The sequence below is a fragment of the Leopardus geoffroyi genome, chromosome B2 (genome assembly GCF_018350155.1).
Source record: "Leopardus geoffroyi isolate Oge1 chromosome B2, O.geoffroyi_Oge1_pat1.0, whole genome shotgun sequence".
In the NCBI taxonomy this organism is placed as follows: Eukaryota; Metazoa; Chordata; class Mammalia; order Carnivora; family Felidae; genus Leopardus; species Leopardus geoffroyi.
This window is the reverse complement of record NC_059332.1, coordinates 3,959,266-3,977,363: the sequence shown is the minus strand read 5'-3', so window position 1 is coordinate 3,977,363 and position 18,098 is coordinate 3,959,266. Positions and strand designations below refer to the sequence as shown.

The 18,098-nt window shown below is 50.9% G+C and overlaps 1 protein-coding gene across 2 annotated transcripts; it reads left to right on the top strand.

The window, feature by feature from the left end:
• Window positions 1–5,714: 5,714 nt before the first annotated feature.
• Window positions 5,715–17,730, top strand: TRIM38 (tripartite motif containing 38). Of its 2 annotated transcripts, XM_045497166.1 has the most exons (7): window positions 5,715–5,960; window positions 7,972–8,515; window positions 10,417–10,512; window positions 12,410–12,640; window positions 13,884–13,906; window positions 14,002–14,114; window positions 17,061–17,730. In XM_045497166.1, the coding sequence occupies exons 2-7, from the start codon at window positions 8,105–8,107 to the stop codon at window positions 17,582–17,584; spliced, it is 1,398 nt and encodes a 465-aa protein (XP_045353122.1). In that variant the 5' UTR covers window positions 5,715–5,960; window positions 7,972–8,104; the 3' UTR covers window positions 17,585–17,730. The 2 variants fall into 2 exon arrangements, with proteins under 2 accessions (XP_045353122.1, XP_045353121.1); XM_045497165.1 differs by lacking the exon at window positions 12,410–12,640 and having other exon boundaries at window positions 5,896–5,960.
• Window positions 17,731–18,098: the final 368 nt, after the last annotated feature.

Here is an 18,098-nt window from a genome sequence, read left to right as displayed (position 1 = left end):
ACCTTGATGAGGAATTTGTGAAAATTGACGAAATGTTTGCAAGTGTCGAGTCTCTCAGTGGGTCTGGGGTGGGCCTGAGGTTTTGTATTTCTGTGAAGCTTCCAGAATGATGCTGATCCTGGTGCTATCGGCCTATTGCTCCTTTGTGTGGAGCTGCTCTCATGCGCTCTCCCACTAAAGTTGCCTGCAATTCATTCCAGGGACAACAGGTAGTCTAGGATTTATTTCAGCAATAAGTCTTCTTCTTTCGAGGCCTGTATTTTTTTCTAGTATTTTTAAAGTTTTGAAGCAGTGGATTTCTCTTATTTCACTTTGACCTATTTCAGTTTCATAATTTCCTCCTGTTTCTAAGCAGAAGTTAATGTTGCGTTTGTTTCAAGCATCCTAAACATAGTTATCTTCGTCTGGCTTTAAAATTATTTGCATCTAGGGGCGCCTGGGTGGCTCAGTCGGTTGAGCCTCCGACTTCGGCTCACGATCTCACGGTCCGTGAGTTCAAGCCCTGTGTTGGGCTGTGTGCTGACAGCTCGGAGCCTGGAGCCTGCTTCGGATTCTGTGTCTCCCTCTCTCTCTGCCCCTGTCCCGCTCATGCTCTGTCTCCGTCTCTCAAAAAAATGAATAAATGTTAAAAAAAAAAAAATTCAAAATTATTTGCATCTAGAGGAATGTCACATGCCATTTGTTGAGTCTGATCACCGTCTTTTAGCTTTATGTAACTTCATCAATTTTGACATTTTGGGGTGCAAACCAAATTTCATTGTTTTCGCTTGTCTGTCTCTGACTCTCTCTCCTCTTCCTTGTGTGTTTTCCTCGGGTCTTACCTTACACTGTCGGGGACTTTTTCTGTGTGGCCTTCACCTGCGTCTTAAGGGTCGCATTCTAGAACGATGCCACGTCTTACCCTAGCATCCCAGGCCTCCTGCCCTGTGATCGTATTCTGGCCATCGGAAACCTGGTCTCTGATCCTGTAGGCAGCTTGGCTGACATACTAGCCGTCAACCACAGCCTGTATTCGCCTGCCTACCTCCCCAGGACTCCATCTTGCCGAGCCCTGGACGAATCAGGCCACAGCTCGGTCTACAGGCCGCTTCACACTGTGATAGACTGTGAGATGCCTCCGCGATCCCGGTCTCCCCGTGTCCACGTCTGTGCTCATGTCCTTAAGTACGGATGTGACCTGTGATTTGCTTCTAACCAATGGAGTATGGCAAAGGTGATGGGATGTCACCTCACAATCGTATCGCAGTAAGCCTCTGTCTTATTAACAGGTTTGCATTCTCTGTCTCTCCCTCGCTGGCTCCGAGGGGGCACGGGGCTGTATGAGGGAAACCCCCATCTGGGAACAAACTGCAGGCAGCCGCTGCCAGGGAATGTAAACTTTCCCTTCTGCAGCTGTAAGGAACTGGATTTTGCTAACAATCTGCGCTGGAAAGTGGCTACTTCCCCAGTCATGCTTTTGAGGAGACCTCAGATTCGGTCAGCTTCTAGACTGCCGTCAGGTGAGACCCAGAAGCAGAGAACCCACCTAGGCCATGCCTCAGCTTCTGATTCACAGATGCCGGGTAAAAATAAATATGCTTTGCTTTAAGCCCATAGGGCAGTTTTGAAAAGCGCTAACGTTTGGATCATCGGAGCCTCGGAAGTACAGGAGACATAGCACGGAGCGGAAAACAAACTATTTGAACCAATATTGGCTGAAAACATCTCAAATACAGGAAAGGCATGAATGTACAGGTGCAAGGTCATCGGAAAACTCCCAACAGGATAAAACCGAAAAAAGAAATCCATGCCCAGACACAGGCTGGCCTGGGAGATCTCTTGCAGAAAGAGAAGAACAAAAATAAACGAGCAAGCAAAAGAAACAGATAAACAAGCCATCACAACACAAAGCCATTGGGATAGAGAGAGGTGTAGACCGGACCGGGGGAGTGATAATGAGAGTTGATGTTTAGAGGAGTGTGTGTGTGAGAGACAGAGACAGAGACAGAGAGACAGAGCCCTAGCCCAGAAGGAAGAACCAACCAGCCTGTCTCCTCCTTAGGACCCCTTCATCTTTCTTGTAGCCTAGAAGGCACAGAGTCCCTACTGAGCCTGGCCTCTGGTGATGCGGGTCAAAGGTCAAGGGAACTTGTGGTTTTTAAAAACTTTTTATTTTGAAATAATTTCAAACTTAGAGAAAGATTGCAAGATAAATACAAAGAATCCTCCTATATCCTTTACCTAGATTCACCAGTTGTTAATATCAGGCCACACTTGCTTTGTCTCCATCCAATACATCTAGTTAAAGATCTGTGTCTCTCTATATATAATTGCATGGCGATGAGTTCTTAAAAGGTACAGGCTAGGTGTTTTGTAGATGGGTTGAACTTTTAAACCTCACTGCCAAGTGCCCTTGGGGTCCAAAGATGTCTTGGCAACAGAGTTGAAAACAGATGAAAGGTCATTGGAACTGGAGAAATGGATGAGCAAGCCAGGCGTATTCATTTTCCACCTTCCCCAGCACCTCGGCTCAGTGGTGGTTGTGAATTTTCCCCCCATGTAAACATCCCGTAAAGGAAATATGCAGAGAGGGGAGGAAGGAGGTATGAGTTCTGCCAGATGTGCCTCACTCTGTCGGTCTCAGATTTATTTGAGGCCAGTCTTCCTCATGGACTCCATGCTCTGGGTCCTGGGACTGCACTGCATTCACATATTATGGAATATTTTTAATGACTCTTGACCTTTTCACATGCAGTGTTTCCGTAATTTCTGGCCCCCTTCTTTCCATGGTGAACTTTCACTTCTCCTTCAGACTGTGGCTCAGAGGTTATCAACTCTGCAGAAGGGTCCAGATCCTGCCAAAACCTGCATGCTTCGTCGTTTCTTCTCTTGGCTTCAACGCTTTTTATTACCTTATTATAGCGTGTTGGATATAATTTTTTTTTTTTTTTACATATTTTAGCTTTCTGGAAACTTTTATAGGAAATAAATGATCTCTAATATAAGTGCTATCTCCCCAGGGTCCAGGCTACTGTCTGCCACAGACAAGCTGTTCAATAAATGTTTATTGTGTGAAGAAATAAATGCCCTAAAAGTGACTGGATACAATTGTCATTGTTAGCCATTTAAAAATCATCCATAAGAACCAGGTTAAATTTACAATTGGTTTTTAATATTGATCAAAGGAGTAGTTCTGCTTTCTTAAAGGCAAAACCATATGGACCTAAGACACCAAAAACGCAAGACTGCCATCTACTGATCAACATGTAAGCAAAGACACACTGAGATGCGGTGGAAAATACATGTTAGTTTCAATAACGCGCTCCTTAGTAGGTTACAGGAAATGGGAAGGAAAGATGGAAACAAAATTACGAGATGCTGCTATGATATTTTCCTGGAAAATATTTTCTCCTAATAATTCATGCAAAATATAATGATAGTTTTATTTTTTTGTCATCATAATTTTAATTTTTTTTTATGTTTATTCATTTTTGAAAGACAGAGACAGAGCACAAGCAGGGGTGGGGTGGAGAGTGGCGGGGGAGGGGGACACAGAATCTGAAGCGGGCTCCAGGCTCTGAGCTGTCAGCACAGAGCCCGACTCAGGGCCCGAACTCACGAACCATGAGATCGTGACCTGAGCCGAAGTCGGATACTCAACCGACTGAGCCACCCAGGTGCCCCTCTGGCACCCATCCTTTTGTCCCATCTGTTTTTGTTCCCTTTCCTCATTTTTACTTTCTATTGGACAACTTGAATATTTTTTATGATTCTGTTTTATTTCTTTTTGTGGCTTGTTAACCATAATTCTTTGTTTTGTTATTTTAGTGGTTGCTTTAGAGTGTAGAGTGTACATCACTAAATCACAGGTCGTCTTTTTTTTTTTTTTTTTTTTTTTTCAACGTTTATTTATTTTCGGGACAGAGAGAGACAGAGCATGAACGGGGGAGGGGCAGAGAGAGAGGGAGACACAGAATCGGAAACAGGCTCCAGGCTCTGAGCCATCAGCCCAGAGCCCGACGCGGGGCTCGAACTCCCGGACCGCGAGATCGTGACCTGGCTGAAGTCGGATGCTTAACCGACTGCGCCACCCAGGCGCCCCCCAGGTCGTCTTTTTTAAAAATATTTTTACTGTTTATTTATTTATTTTGAGAGAGAGAGGGAGAGAGAGAAAGAGAAAGAGCTCATGCGGGTAAGAGCAGGAGAGGGGCAGAGAGAGACAGAATCCCAAGCAGGCTCTGCACCATCAGCACAGTGCCCAACACGGGGCTTGAATTCATAAACTTCACCATCATGATCTGAGCTCAGATCAAGAGTTGGATGCTTAACCCACTGAGCCCCCGGGGCGCCCCAATCACAGTTTATCTTATAGAATAAGAACGTTAAATAGTATGTTTGCATTACCCTTGCCCTGTTAACCTGCCTGCTACCTTCCACATATGCATACACACACATGCACATATCGCACAGCGCACACACACACACACACACAATCACACTGACACACACCATGTATCACACACCATCGCATGCCCCGTAACACGTGTCACACACGCACGCGTACCACACATGCGTGCATACAGACGTATGGCACACAAGACAGGCCCTGTCAGCGCCTTGTTGCTTTGGCCTTGCTGTTATTTGTGTTAGCGGCAGTTTGTTTTCGTTTTGGCATCCTCTGAGAGGACCAGCCTGGGAAGAGCTCTGCCTGGGTCCACAGTCACGTCCACGGCGGTGAAAGTCATGGGGATCTGCAAGGACCCGCCATGGGGCCAGGGGTTCAGGACCTCAGCCCTCAGCCCCGTCCGTGTGCCGGTTACTTCGGGGGCAGATACGTCCCGCGCTGGGCGCGGGGCCCGCCACCACCAGACGCGCCACCGGGGCCCGAAGAGCCACTGGGTGGCAAATGGGCGGGAGTGTCTGTGAAGGGCCCGGAGGACACAGAGAGACTCCCGTCCGGGAAGGGAAGAGAGGAGCCCGTTTCACGGTTTGGGACCCGCGGGGCCGCGGCTGGGCGAGCTCTGTGTCCCCGAGGGCGTCTCCTGCTGCGGAGAAGGGCGGCGTCGGAGTCCCGTCCAGCGGCGCGGAGGAGGAAAATGGGACACCGAGCGGGACGGAGACGCAGGGGGCGTGCTTGGCCGACGCCGCGACCCCGAGAGACGCCGCTGCTGTCGCCACCCCTCCCCGCCGCGCCCCTCGCCAGTTACAGAACCGTGCGCGGCCCCAAACCGGCACAAACGTCGGCCCCGAGGGCTGGTGAATCCTAAAGCCGGTGGTGGCAAACGTGGACCGATCTGAGTCAGTCTGGGAACGGACGCTCCGCGGGCTTCCCGAGCTGAGATGCTCCGGTGCTAAGGTCACGAAATAGTTGACGGGGTTATTAATCTGCCCCGCCTTTTTATGGCTGGGACAGAGGTATTCTGTGCTAAGATCCGGGCGACACTCCCCTCCTCCCGGGACCCCCGCGGCCCTCCTCTTCCTCCTCTCGGGACCCCTGCGGTCCTTCTCCTCCTGCTTCCGGGACCCCGCGGACATCCTTTCCCCTCCTCCTCTCCCGGGGACCCCGCGCGGCACTCCTCCTCCTCTCCCTCCTCCTCCTCCTCCTCCTCCTCCTCCCGGGACTCCGCGGCCCTCCTCCTCCTCTACTTCTTCCCGAGACCCCGCGGCTCTCCTCCTCCTCCTCCCCCTCCTCCTCCTCCTCCTCTTCCTCCCAGGACCCCGCGGCCCTCCTCCTCCCCCCCCCCTCCTCCTGGGACTCCGCCGCCCTCTTCCCCCTCTCCCTCCTCCTCCCGGGACTCGGCGTCCCGCTTCCTCCCGGACCTCGCGGGCGCCGCCCCAGACCTCCTTCCGGGACCTCCGGGCCCGCCTCCCACAGCAGTTTCGTTTCAGAGCCCGCGGTCGGCGAAACCGGGCGTCGGGAAGCGGCGGCGGCGGCGGCGGCGGCGGCCCGGGCTGGGCGGGCGTCCGCGGCGGGGGAAGCAGGTGGGACAGGGCGTCTGCGCGGGGGCCTGGGATGCGCGCGCGCGTGTGAGTGTGAGCGAGCGTGCGAGTGAGCGTGGGGTGGGGGGGGGGCGCGTGCTGCCGACGCATCGCGCGAACCCTGCACACGGTCGTCACCGCTTTCCGGCTCCCGCCCGTGGTCTCCCGGGTCGGCGGGCGGTGGCGTCGGGGGAGGGGTGGGGGCGGGCCCGGGGAGGGGAGCGCCTTCCCCCGTGCGGGCGGGCCCCGCGTGTGCCGGCGGAGAGCACCCCATCCCCACCCCTGCCGGGGCGCCGAGGTCCCCAGAGGAATTCCTCGGTGACTGCGAGAGACGGTCCCGGCACCTTGAGCGGCACCCCCGTTTTCGGTCGTGTTACCGTCAAAGGAAAGGCCGCTCTCGGGGCGTCCCCGCCGCTCTGCCCCCCGCAGACGCGCGGAAGCGGGAAGTGGGGAACGGAGCGAGGTCCCCAGCCGCGCCGCGGTGGGCGCGGGGTCGCCCCCTCTGCTCCTGGTCACGCCTCCCCGTCCGGTGTCCCCCTACCCCCCCCCCCCGTCTGCTTCCCGCCTCCCCCTACAACCCCGCTTCTGCGGAGCCCCTGCGCTCCAGTCACCCCGAGACGCAGGCCCCGGCCTGGAGAAGACACAGCCCGCTCCCTAATTCTGCGGGAGCTCTGCCCGCCCACGACCACCCCTCTCCCAGCTCCTTCTAGTTCTTTTCCCTCAGGCTGAGAGGACTCCGGAAAGGACACATTGGTTCTTCTCCTTGTCTTGTTTACTTTCATTATCGGTCCTGGTTGGGGCTCCCTGAGACTCTATTAACCGGCTGTCTTTTGTTCCTTGTGGGACTGAGTGCGGTGGGGTGGGGCGAGGGAGGGGGAGTGGCAGCGGGGTAGGGTAGAGTCACATTGGATGACCTCCATGGAATCCTTCATAGACCACCCAGTTACCTCGGTGTTCCTACCAGTCCCAAAGAAATAGTTCTGGGAATAGTGACTCTGGATGTTTCCTAGAGCAGGAAAGAGTATCACGCTCCCTCCCTGACTTCTCTGTTGCTGCAGGAAACCTTCCTTGTCCTCTGTCAGTGTTTGCTGGAAGGAAACTTTCTGCAGTGACAGAGTGTTGCCTATGTGCTCCTGTGTAGCCACCAGTCACCGCAGCTGTTAAACGACTGAAATGTGGCTGGCCTGCTTGAGAAGCTGAATTTTTAAGTTTTATTTCATTTTCACGAATGTAAATGTAAGCGGCCACACGTGATAGTCACTCCTGTTTGGCACAACATAGCAACATTTGTTTGAAAAATTCTTAATGTTTATTTATTTTAAAAAGAAAATTTTGGGGGCGCCTGGGTGGCGCAGTCAGTTAAGCGTCCGACTTCAGCCAGGTCACGATCTCACGGTCCGTGAGTTCGAGCCCCGCGTCGGGCTCTGGGCTGATGGCTCATGATGGCTCAGAGCCTGGAGCCTGTTTCCGATTCTGTGTTTCCCTCTCTCTCTCTCTGACCCTCCCCCGTTCATGCTCTGTCTCTCTCTGTCCCAAAAATAAATAAACGTTGAAAAAAAAAATTTTTAAAGAAAATTTTTTAATGTTTATTTTTGAGAGAGAGAGACAGAGTGCATGCTGGGGAGGGGCAGAGAGAGAGGGAGACACAGAATCGGAAGCAGGCTCCAGGCTCCGAGCTGTCAGCACAGAGCCCGACGCGGGGCTCGAACCCATGAACCCTGAGATCATGACCTGGGCCGAAGTCAGACGCCCCACCGACTGAGCCACCCATGCGCCCCTAATGTTTATTTACTTTTGAGAGACAGAGCGCAAGTGGGACAGAGGCAGAGAGAGAGGGAGACGCAGAATCCCAAGCAGGCTCCGGGCCCTGAGCTGTCAGCACAGAGCCCGCCACGAGGCTCGAACCCATGAACCGTGAGCCGAAGTCGGTTGCTTGACCCACCGAGCCACCCAGGTGCCCCCAACGCAGCTACATTTTACGTCTCGTCTAAACTCCAATCCGTTTCTTCTCTCGAGAGAGGAGACTCCAAGGCGCGCGGAGGCCAGCGCAGGGCACCGCGCCGAGGCTCGGGCGACGTGTACTTCCACCCCTGTGGATTTTCATCTCTGCCTCTCGATCCGGTATTGGAGCCTGTCAGGCAGAGCCATGGCCTCCCCCATAGTCACCAAGAAGATGAAGGAGGAAGTCACCTGCGCCATCTGCCTGCTCCTGATGGCGGAGCCCGTGAGCATCAGCTGTGGGCACAGCTACTGCAGACAGTGCATCAACGACTTCCTGAAGAACCTACACCAGGAGGAGCCGTCGCTCAATGTGTTTTCCTGTCCCCACTGCCGGGCTCCGTTTCGGATGGCCAGCGTCCGGCCCAACAAGCACCTGGGAAATCTCATCGAAGCCATCAAGGAGATGGACCAGGAAATGTCGTGTGAGGAACACGGAGAGTTCCTCCACCTGTTCTGCGAAGACGAAGGCCAGCTCATCTGCTGGCGCTGTGAGCGGTCACCGCAGCACAAAGGGCACGACACAGCTGTCATCGAGGACGTATGCCAAGGCTACAAGGTAAGCGCGTGGACCGGAGGGGCTTTGGCGAGTACCGCTCCCATGCTGCCCCCCCAGGCCTGAGGTCACGAGGCCTGTAACCCGAGAAAATGACCCTGAACTACAGCTGTCATCACGGCATCAGGTCCTGTCTTTCGTGGTGTGAAAAATGGTTTATTATGGGTCCTCGTTGAGTCAAGTCCTGACTGTCCATCTTGACCTCCAGCGGGAAGGCCACCCTCTTGTCCCTCTCCATTCTCGCTGTGAGGCGCTCGTCCGTGCCCCAGAACGCGACGCGCTCGAACCCAGCCCTGCGTGGTTTATTGCCTCACCCCGTGTGTGTCATTTTAGCAACCACAGTGGGCGAGACTCTGATACACTCTGCACACACAGGAAACAAAGATGCACCACCTTTCGGGTGTCCTACAGTCTAGTAGGGAAGACACATCAGCAAAAGAGATTGCTCGGAGTGACCTGGCTTGGGTGGTGGGGGTAGGCACCGAGTGGGAGCGGCGTCTGACGAGCCTTCTGAGAAGTGACTCCTGAAGGACAGGTAACAATTAACCGTAGACAGAGGCCTGGAGAAAAGAGAGGGCAGGGCGTTCCAGAGAGAGGGGACCGTATGTGCAGAGGCACAGCGGGGCGTGGGATGGAGGGAAAGGCGGGGGATGGGCTGGGAAAGGAGGGTCCGGGCCCGGAACCGCAGCTTCAGCTCAGGGTCTAAATCCTAGCCCAGAGCAGTACTGGTCTTTTGGGGGGGGTGGGGGGGGGCTTTTATTTGCAAATCGGAGGATCAGGCTGACTTTGAAAAGGACGTCTGGCCACCGATAAAGTAAAAATAGCAAGGGATAAAATTCAGATTACTCCCATCAGGAGGGGGAAATGGGACAGTTCCAAGCAAGATTTGGGAAGGGGAGCTGAAGCATTTGGAAATGATTGTTCACGGAGGCTGAGGTGGACGGAGAGGTTTGGGGCAGCGCCTACGTTTCTCACTCCAAAGCAGTAGAGGCAGGCTGGCCTTTGCCACAGGGAGCGAAGGAGGGGCACAGACCTGGCACCTTATTCTCTCTCTGTCCTGCTTAGATTAGAGGAAGATTGTTGTCCCCAGTGTGGTGCTCATGGTTCCCTCCCCCATGAGGTAGAGGTGGGTTTGGAGTAAGATTCCGGGTCCCCTGGGTAGAAAGGGCAATATCGTCTTTTCCTGACAAGCTTCGTAGAGCCCTTTCCTGAGAACACTCAAGAATTAATGAGTATACTTACTGGGTTTACAGAAGGCAGAGGCTGACCCTTGTAGCATTAGCCACAGCTAGCGATTTGGGTCAGCTTAAAATTGGTTTCCATGAAAATGTGAGAAACTATTTTGAAAAATAACCCAAAAGCTTGATATCGATACTAAATCATTTCAGACTGGCTTCGTGGATTATCACTCTTCAAAAGATACCAGCACTACCCTCCTCCATTAGCTGTCTCCATGAACTTGAGCTGGCATCCTGGTCTTTCCTTCCCGACTTAGCACAGCACACACAAAGTTCCCTGTGCGTCAGACATTCTGGCATTGGTTGTGTTTGGTTCAGCACGTTCTTTTATAAAATCTACCTTGAAAAATTTTTTTAATGTTTATTTATTTTTGAGAGAGACAGAGACAGAATGCGAGTGGGGCAGGGGCAGAGAGAGAGGGAGACACAGAACCCGAAGCAGACTCCAAGCTCTGAGCCGTCAGCACAGAGCCCGACGCGGGGCTCGAACTCACGAACCGTGAGATCATGACCTGAGCGGAAGTCGGGCGCCCAACCGACTGAGCCACCCAGGCGCCCCAGTATCCAGTGTTATTCTAATAGTCTGGGAGGCCTGGGGTTCCTCTTACGTGCCTAAAGAAGAGTTGTCACATTAAATAGACTTTATTCACCCCATTTTCCCTTCAGGAAAGGCTCCAGAATGCCCAGACGAACTTGAAGCAGCTGGAAGAGGAGTGTACGAAACAGAAGGTGCTCGCCAGAAAGCAAATAAGCGAATGGAATGTAAGAATTTGGGTTCATGGATCTCAAGCTATTTTCTACCCTAGAGCAAAGGCGCGGCGGGTGATGGGTAAAACAGGATGATCATTTATTTTCCCTAAACCAGACCAAATAAAACCCGATAAAACCCAGAGAAGAAACCGTTATGTGCTTCGATGCCCGTGGTGGTCTACATCTGTGAGAATTTATCTCCGATCCCTTCAACTTTCCAATAGTCATTGGCTGGAATGCCTGTGTAGGTGAGAGCCCTCCTTGCCTACGTTTCAAATTTGAAACACCTCACGGTACCTTCCTGGTTTGAAGGCCAGTCTGGTTCAGAGGCCAGTCTTTGTGAACACCGAAAAAACAGTCACTCCGGATTGACCTCCTTGGCTGACTAGCTGCCCGTGATCAGAGATGCATTCCTGTATGGAAATATTTATGTAATCCATCAACACACGGCCGAACCCCTCAGGCTGGCCGACCGCTTTGCCTGTCTCGGGGGTCTCTTCCGATCTCTGCCCTGCTCCTTTGGGTGCGGATGCTAAACCCACAGAGGACGCTCTCCTTTCCCTCATTTCTGGGATCTTGGGCCGCGGGGAGGATCTTGATTATAACTAATACGTACAGTGGGGCACCTGGGCGGGGCAGTCGCTTAAGCGTCGGTCTCGTGATTTCAGCTCAGCTCACGGTTTCAGGGTCGTGAGATCGAGCCCTGCGTCGGGCTCCGCACTGGTGCATGGAGTCTGCTTGAGATTCTCTGTCTCCCTCTCCCTCTGCCCCTCCCCTGCTTGTGCATTCTGTCTCAAGAAGAAAAACAAAAAACAAAAAACACTAATATATACGGAAAACCCACCCAGGACACTTTTAGTACGACATCTCAGTCATCCAAACACTGCTTGAATTGGGAAAACACTGGTGGAAAGTGCAGTTCTGTATCTCCCAAAATGAAAGCCTGGTCCCACAAGATGTGTCATCTGGCTTCTGTCAGTCTACACATAACTATGATAAAATCCTTCCACCCCGACCTCCCCCTGCTGGTAGCACTGACCTTCCCTGCTGGCCTGTTGTCTTAGAGTCACGTCTCCACGATGTTCATTGCGAGCTATTGCTTCGGGCCATTCCCTCAGGCCCAGAAATACCTCTTTACATCCCAAATAAAAACTGGGGTTCCCCCCCCCCCGCCCTGTAAACCTTTAAAGCGTTTGGCTTCAGCCCTGGTTCCATGATCAAATTATCTGGCGCTCCCGCCCCTCCTTCCTCCTGCATTTGGCTGAAGAAGGGAATCAATCGGGTGACTGTATAGACTTGTGACAACTCTCCTACATCTGAGAACAGCCTGCAGAGGAAATTTGTGACAGTCCTCCAGCTCCAGTGACTCCTGGGAAAAGGATGTCACAGTAGCTGTGAAAACTTTTCTTCTGCTTGTATGTTAAAGTATACGTAACACAGAATTTACTGGTTTAATCCTTCGCAAGTGTACAATTCCATGGCACTAAGTATTTTCTCGTTATTGTGCAACCATCACCACCACCCATCGGTGGGAACCACTGGTGGGAACCCCTCTCCGGAACCTTTTCATCAGCCCAAACTGAAACTCTGTGCCCACTAAACACTCAACTCCCCATTCCTTTCTCCTCTCGGCTCTTGGTAACCACTCTCCCACTCTCTGTCTCTATGAATTTGACGAGTCTATGTACCTCATGTAAGTGGAATCCTACAACATTTGTCCTTTTGTGTCTGGCTTATGTCACTTAGCATCACGCCTTTAAGGTTCACCCGTGTTGTAGCGTGTGTCCGAATTTCGTTCCTCGTCGAGGCTCGGTAGCATTCCGTTGCCTATCCGCCACGTTTCATCACTTCACCCGCTGACGGGCATTTGGCTTGTTTCCGCCTTCTGAGCTTACTTTCTTGACTCTAGGAGAAGATAGAGAGTCAGAAACAAAAAATCCAGTCTGACTTCAAGAATCTTCAGAGCTTTTTGCATGAAGAGGAGAAGTCTTACCTGTGGAGACTGGAGAAAGAGAACAAGCAGACTCTACAGAGACTGATGGACAACGAGGCCACTCTGAAACAGAAGAGCCAAGAGCTCAAGAGTCACATCCTGGAACTAGAGAAGAGATGTCAGAGCTCAGCCCAGAAGTTGCTGCAGGTGGGGCCATGCGCTTGTGGGAAGGCACCCTCGACCTGTTAAGAGAAGAAGGGTGGGGCACCTGGGTGGCTCAGTCGGTTGAGCGTCCGACTTCGGCTCAGGTCATGATCTCACGGTTTGTGGGTTCGAGCCCCGCGTCGGGCTCTGTGCTGACCGCTCGGAGCCTGGAGCCTGCTTTGGATTCTGTGTCTCCTTCTCTGTCTGCCCCTCCCCCGCTCACGCCTTGTCTCACTCTGTTTCTCAAAAGTAAATAAATGTAAAAAAAAAAAGAGAAGAAGGGTGAGGGAGCGTGGGAAGATTGGCAAGTTGCCTGTCTCCCTCAAAAGGGGCACATTGATGAGGGGAATTTAAAGGAATGTTTAGATACACCTCGGTATCTGCGGGGTGGCCTTCACTAGTCTATAGGGTACCTTTATGCGAATCAGAAAACTAGACCCCCACTGGGTGGGCGTGGTGGGGTCCTTGGCAGAACAGGATCACGGGGTAACTTTTGCCACCATGCGCCTCTGTCCCATGTACACAGAACCCTGGCTGTCAAACTGCCTCCTGAAATGCTGGGCCAGGAGACTGGCGGATGTTCAAGTGGGGCAGCCAGCGTGAGTGACAGTTTTCCCTGATTTGTTCACAGAGCCCCCCACGGCCCTTATGGGGCCTTCTTTCAGCTGAATGAAAGACCCAGCCCAGTAAGGTCAACTATGCCAGGAACTGTTCGTTCTAGTTTCCGCTAATGGAATTAGAGGTTCTCCCGCTGTAAGTGGGAGACTGTACGTGACCTGCCGTATCACTGTGTGATAACTGTCCCCACCATCTTCGTGGCCCATTTGCGGGGGGCTGTGCGTGGATTCGCCACGGAGGACCCTTTGTGGCAGGTGGTCTTTAATATGGGCTCGCTCTGAAAGAAATGAGGTGAAGGCAAGAAGGAAGTCTTGCCAGCGGGCACGTGGGCAAAGCTTCTGGCCTCTTGCGTCAGCATCCCACGGGCTGTGACTGCAGACCCCACAGCTTTCCACAGATCTCAGCAAGGCAGAGAACAGACTCAGAGGCTGACGAACGTCCCGTCATGCCGAACATCGCAGGAGGCCGGGGTGGGGATGATTCTATCTAGTGTCCGTCAGTATCTGAGGCTGGGGTCACTCTCTTTGCTTCTTTGGAAGGAGCATTTCCGGAGAGCAGCCCGTGTGCCAATCCTCACGAAATACTCAGGTTCTCACACTCCCTTTTTGCCTTTTTTGTTTCTCTGTAGGATGTGAAAGAGACTTTGCGCAGGTAAGTCCTATATGAATGCGGGAGGGGAGGGCCTGGGTAGATCGAGTTGAATGGAATGTGTCACTGAAGAGTCCCTTGGCCTCTCCTTGTTCTAGGAGTTCGGCTGTGAAGCTGGAAACACCAGAGGCGCATTCTTTGGAAGTTCATACTGTGTGCAGTGTTTCTGAGCTTTATTTTGATATGAAGAAGATGTTAAGGAGCTATCAAGGTATGTGAAGAATCCCGAAATGCTATGGGTGGAAGGGACCTTATGTGGTAATCACATTCGCCACCTGTCCCCGGGCAGGCTCATAGCCAGAGAGGTCATTTAGTGACGTTTAGTGGTACTTCAGCGGAGACATAGCATATTGGTTATCTGTACAGACCCTTCAGATTCCTGCTCTCCCGTATATTAGCTGAGTCATCCCAGGCAAACAACTTCCTCGGTTTCCCCAGCTGAAAAATGAGGATGGGAAGAATTTCACTTCCTTGGGTTGTTCATGAACCATAAATATGTCCACGTGTGTAAAGTGCTTAGCACAGTGCCTGGGACATAGTGTGTGTGGTTCATATTTTACTCAACTCTCAGAACGACGTAAGAAAGATAAGTAAGTATTACGGACTTTGGCTCAAATGACTTTAGGACCGTGGCCCGGATAACACAGACGGGAAATGCTAGAACCATGATGGAAACCAAATTTTACCAAATCCAAAGCCAGAGCTTCTTGCCGTGTTGTTTCTCTCCCTCGGTGCTTTCTGTCTCTCCACTACTCTTATTTATAATTACAAAATGTAAAAAGCTCTGAAAACTGAAAGTGTTTTAAAACTTGTTTGGCCACAAAATCGGAGCTAACCTAAAATGATTTGGCGGCTGTATGATCTCTACCGGCAAACAAATGCAGCAGCTTAAAACACCACACACGTATTATCTCACAGTTTTCGTTGGTCACAAAGCTGGGCACAGCTTAGTTGGTCTTTTGGTTAGGATCTCACAAGGCTGCAAATTAAGGTGTTGGCCAGGCTGGGTTCTCATGGAGACTAGCTAGACTGGGGAAGAATCCCCATCTAAGCTCACCCAGGTTGTTGGCAGAATTCATTGTTTTACGATCGTAGGGCTTAGGGCCCTGGCTTTTTGGGAGCTGTTGGCTAGAGACTGCCCTCGGCTTCTAGAAGGCACCCCTCAACCTCTTGTACATGGGCCTCTTAACATGGCCGATTTTATTAGTAGCATAGAGTTTGTCATTAATTCTCTTAATTTTTAAATTTCTGTATTCATTCCAATTTTGCCTTCTCTCTTCTCTTTTGATAAGTCTTTTTAGAGGTATGCTTGTTGTATTAGTCTTTTCATGAAAGCTACTTTTGGCTTTTCCTTCTCCATCGCATTATTTTCATTTCATTGGTTTATTGTTTATTTGCCTTTTTCTTTTTTAATATTTTTTTTTAACGTTTATTTATTTTTGAGACAGAGAGAGACAAAGCATGAACGGGGGAGGGGCAGAGAGAGAGGGAAACACAGAATCAGAAGCAGGCTCCAGGCTCTGAGCCATCAGCCCAGAGCCCGATGCGGGGCTCGAACCCACGGACCGCGAGATCGTGACCTGAGCTGAAGTCGGACGCTTAACCGACTGCGCCACCCAGGCGCCCCTGTTTATTTGTCTTTTTTAAAAAGAAATTCTCTTTGGGTTTCTCTGTTCTTTTTCTAATTTCAGTTGGATAGTTAGCTTCTTAATTTCCAGCTTTTTTCTTTTTCTAAAATAAACACTTAAAGGCTATAAAATGTTCCTGAAAATTCCACCTTAACCCCACTGTGTAATTTTTTTGTATGTAGCATTCTATTATCGTTCAAGTCCAAATATCATCATATTATGATTTAGCAACATTTACATTTCCTATTATTTAGAATATTTTTTTAACTTAAAATAAAAAAAAATTTTTTTTAACATTTTAAATTTATTTTTGCGAGACAGAGAGACAGGGCGTGAGCAGGGGAGGGGCAGAGAGAGAGGGAGACACAGAATCCGAAGGAGGCTCCAGGCTCTGAGCTGTCAGCACAGAGCCAGAGGCGGGGCTCAAACCCACAGACCACGAAATCATGACCTGAGCCGAAGTTAGACACTTAATCGGCTGAGCCACCCAGGTGCCCCAGGAATATTTTTTTTAACGTTTATTGATTTTGAGAGTGAGAGAGAGCACGGGGAAGGGGCAGAGAGAGGGGGAAAGAGGGGAGAATTGCAAGCAGGCTCCACCCTGTCAGCGCAGAGCACGACCCGGTGCTCGAACTCAAGAACGGTGAGATCGTGACCTGAGCTGAGATCAAGAGTAGGATGCTTCACCGACTGAGCCACCCGGGCACCCCTAGAATATTTTTTATTATCTTTATGTTATTGGTTTCTAACCGGATTGTACTGAGGTCAGAGAATATGGTCTGTGCAATATAGATTCACTGGAATGTGTTCAGACTTACTTTCTGACTAGTCTTTACTCCGTACATCTTCTATCTATACCTGAGAAAAGTGCATAGTCTCCGTTTATTAATTGCCGAGCTTTACATATATTTATTAGGCTGGGCTTGTTGGGTTGTTCAGATCTTTCATATCTTCCCTTTTTTTGCCTGCCTGATCTACCAGTTATAGAAAACAGAGTGGTAAAATACCGCGTGATGATTGTAGACTTGTCGCTTTCTCCTTGCAATTCTGTAATTTTTGTTGTCCTGGTTAGTTCTGGTCCTTGACTTCTCCGAGTGACTAAGACGGTGATGATGCAGACGATAGTGTTCCCATTACTGCCACTTATTGGGCACTTACCCATATTTCAGGAAGTCTACCGAGCATTAAGCGTACCTAAACTCATTCAGTTCCCCCACAATTCTTTGTGACAGAGATGACAATTTCTAGTTCATATGTAACAAAATTGAGTCCCGGAGAATCACTTGCCTAAGCTCTCGCCACTAGTAAGAGAGGTACTTGGGTTCTAGCACATGCTGCTTTATCTTAAATTAAACTGTGCCCTCACAACAAAAAATGTGCCTTTCTTTCTTTCTCTCTTTTTCTTTCTCTCTCTCCTTCCTCCCTCCCTTCCTCCCTCCCTTCTTCCCTCCCTCCTTTCCTTCCTTCCTCCCTTCCTTCCTTCTTTATTGACTTACTTACTTAGTTACCTTTTTTTTTTTTTTTTCCAGTCAACGTGACTCTGGATCCAGACACAGCCCATCATGAGCTAATTCTGTCTGAAGATCGGAGACAAGTGACTCGTGGATGCTTCCAGGAGAATCTAGGCAATTCGTCTAGGAGATTCACTGTCTTACCCAGTATCCTGGGCTGTGAAGGCTTCACCTCAGGAAGACAGTACTTTGAAGTAGATGTAGGAGAAGGAACTGGCTGGGATTTAGGAGTTTGTTTGGAAAACGTGCATAGGGACATTGGCGTGATACAGTGCCCTCAGTCTGGATTCTGGGCCATCAGACTATGTGTAAAGAAAGGCTACGTAGCACTCACCTCTCCCCTAACCTCCCTTTATCTGAGGGAGCAGCCCCTGGTTGTGGGGGTTTTTCTGGACTGCGATGTCGGGGTTGTATCCTTTTACAACATGACCAGTGGCTCCCACATCTTTACCTTCCCGAGGGCCTCCTTCTCTGATACTCTCCGGCCCTACTTCCGGGTTTATCAACATTCTCCTTTGTTCCTGCCTCCCCCAGACAAATAAGGAAAGTAGCAAAACCTTCTGGTTTAGCTAAGGTAGAAAATATCATGGAAATCCCTTGAGGGCAGAAATTTGGTCTGTTCTTTTCACTGCTGTTGCACTTAGAACTCTCCTGCGCTTGTGGCTACTTAATAAACCTGCTTTGAATGCATGGATGGAAACTGCAGAAATCCACAGATGGTCAGCCTGAGCTCGAGGAAAGCAAGAGAATAGCAATGATCATGCATTGTCTTCTGCAGCCCTTCCGTGGGTTCAGAGCCTGGATTTACAGGAGTCTCTGGGTGACCCACAGGGAGACCCAGGGCTCAGGGGGTCTGCGTTCTCCCGGTTTGTCGGATGCCGTATGAACTCATGGGTGGGGAGTGAGGGAAAGCTGCAGTTGTCTCTGCCAGCTGCAAGGAAGAGCAGGAAAATCAAAATAGCAGTGACGCTTCTAACCGCTGACCTCGGATTAATCATCTGAGCCCTAGGCCCGGATGATGGGGCGAGTGCGGATGCCCACCAGGCCTAGCGAGCT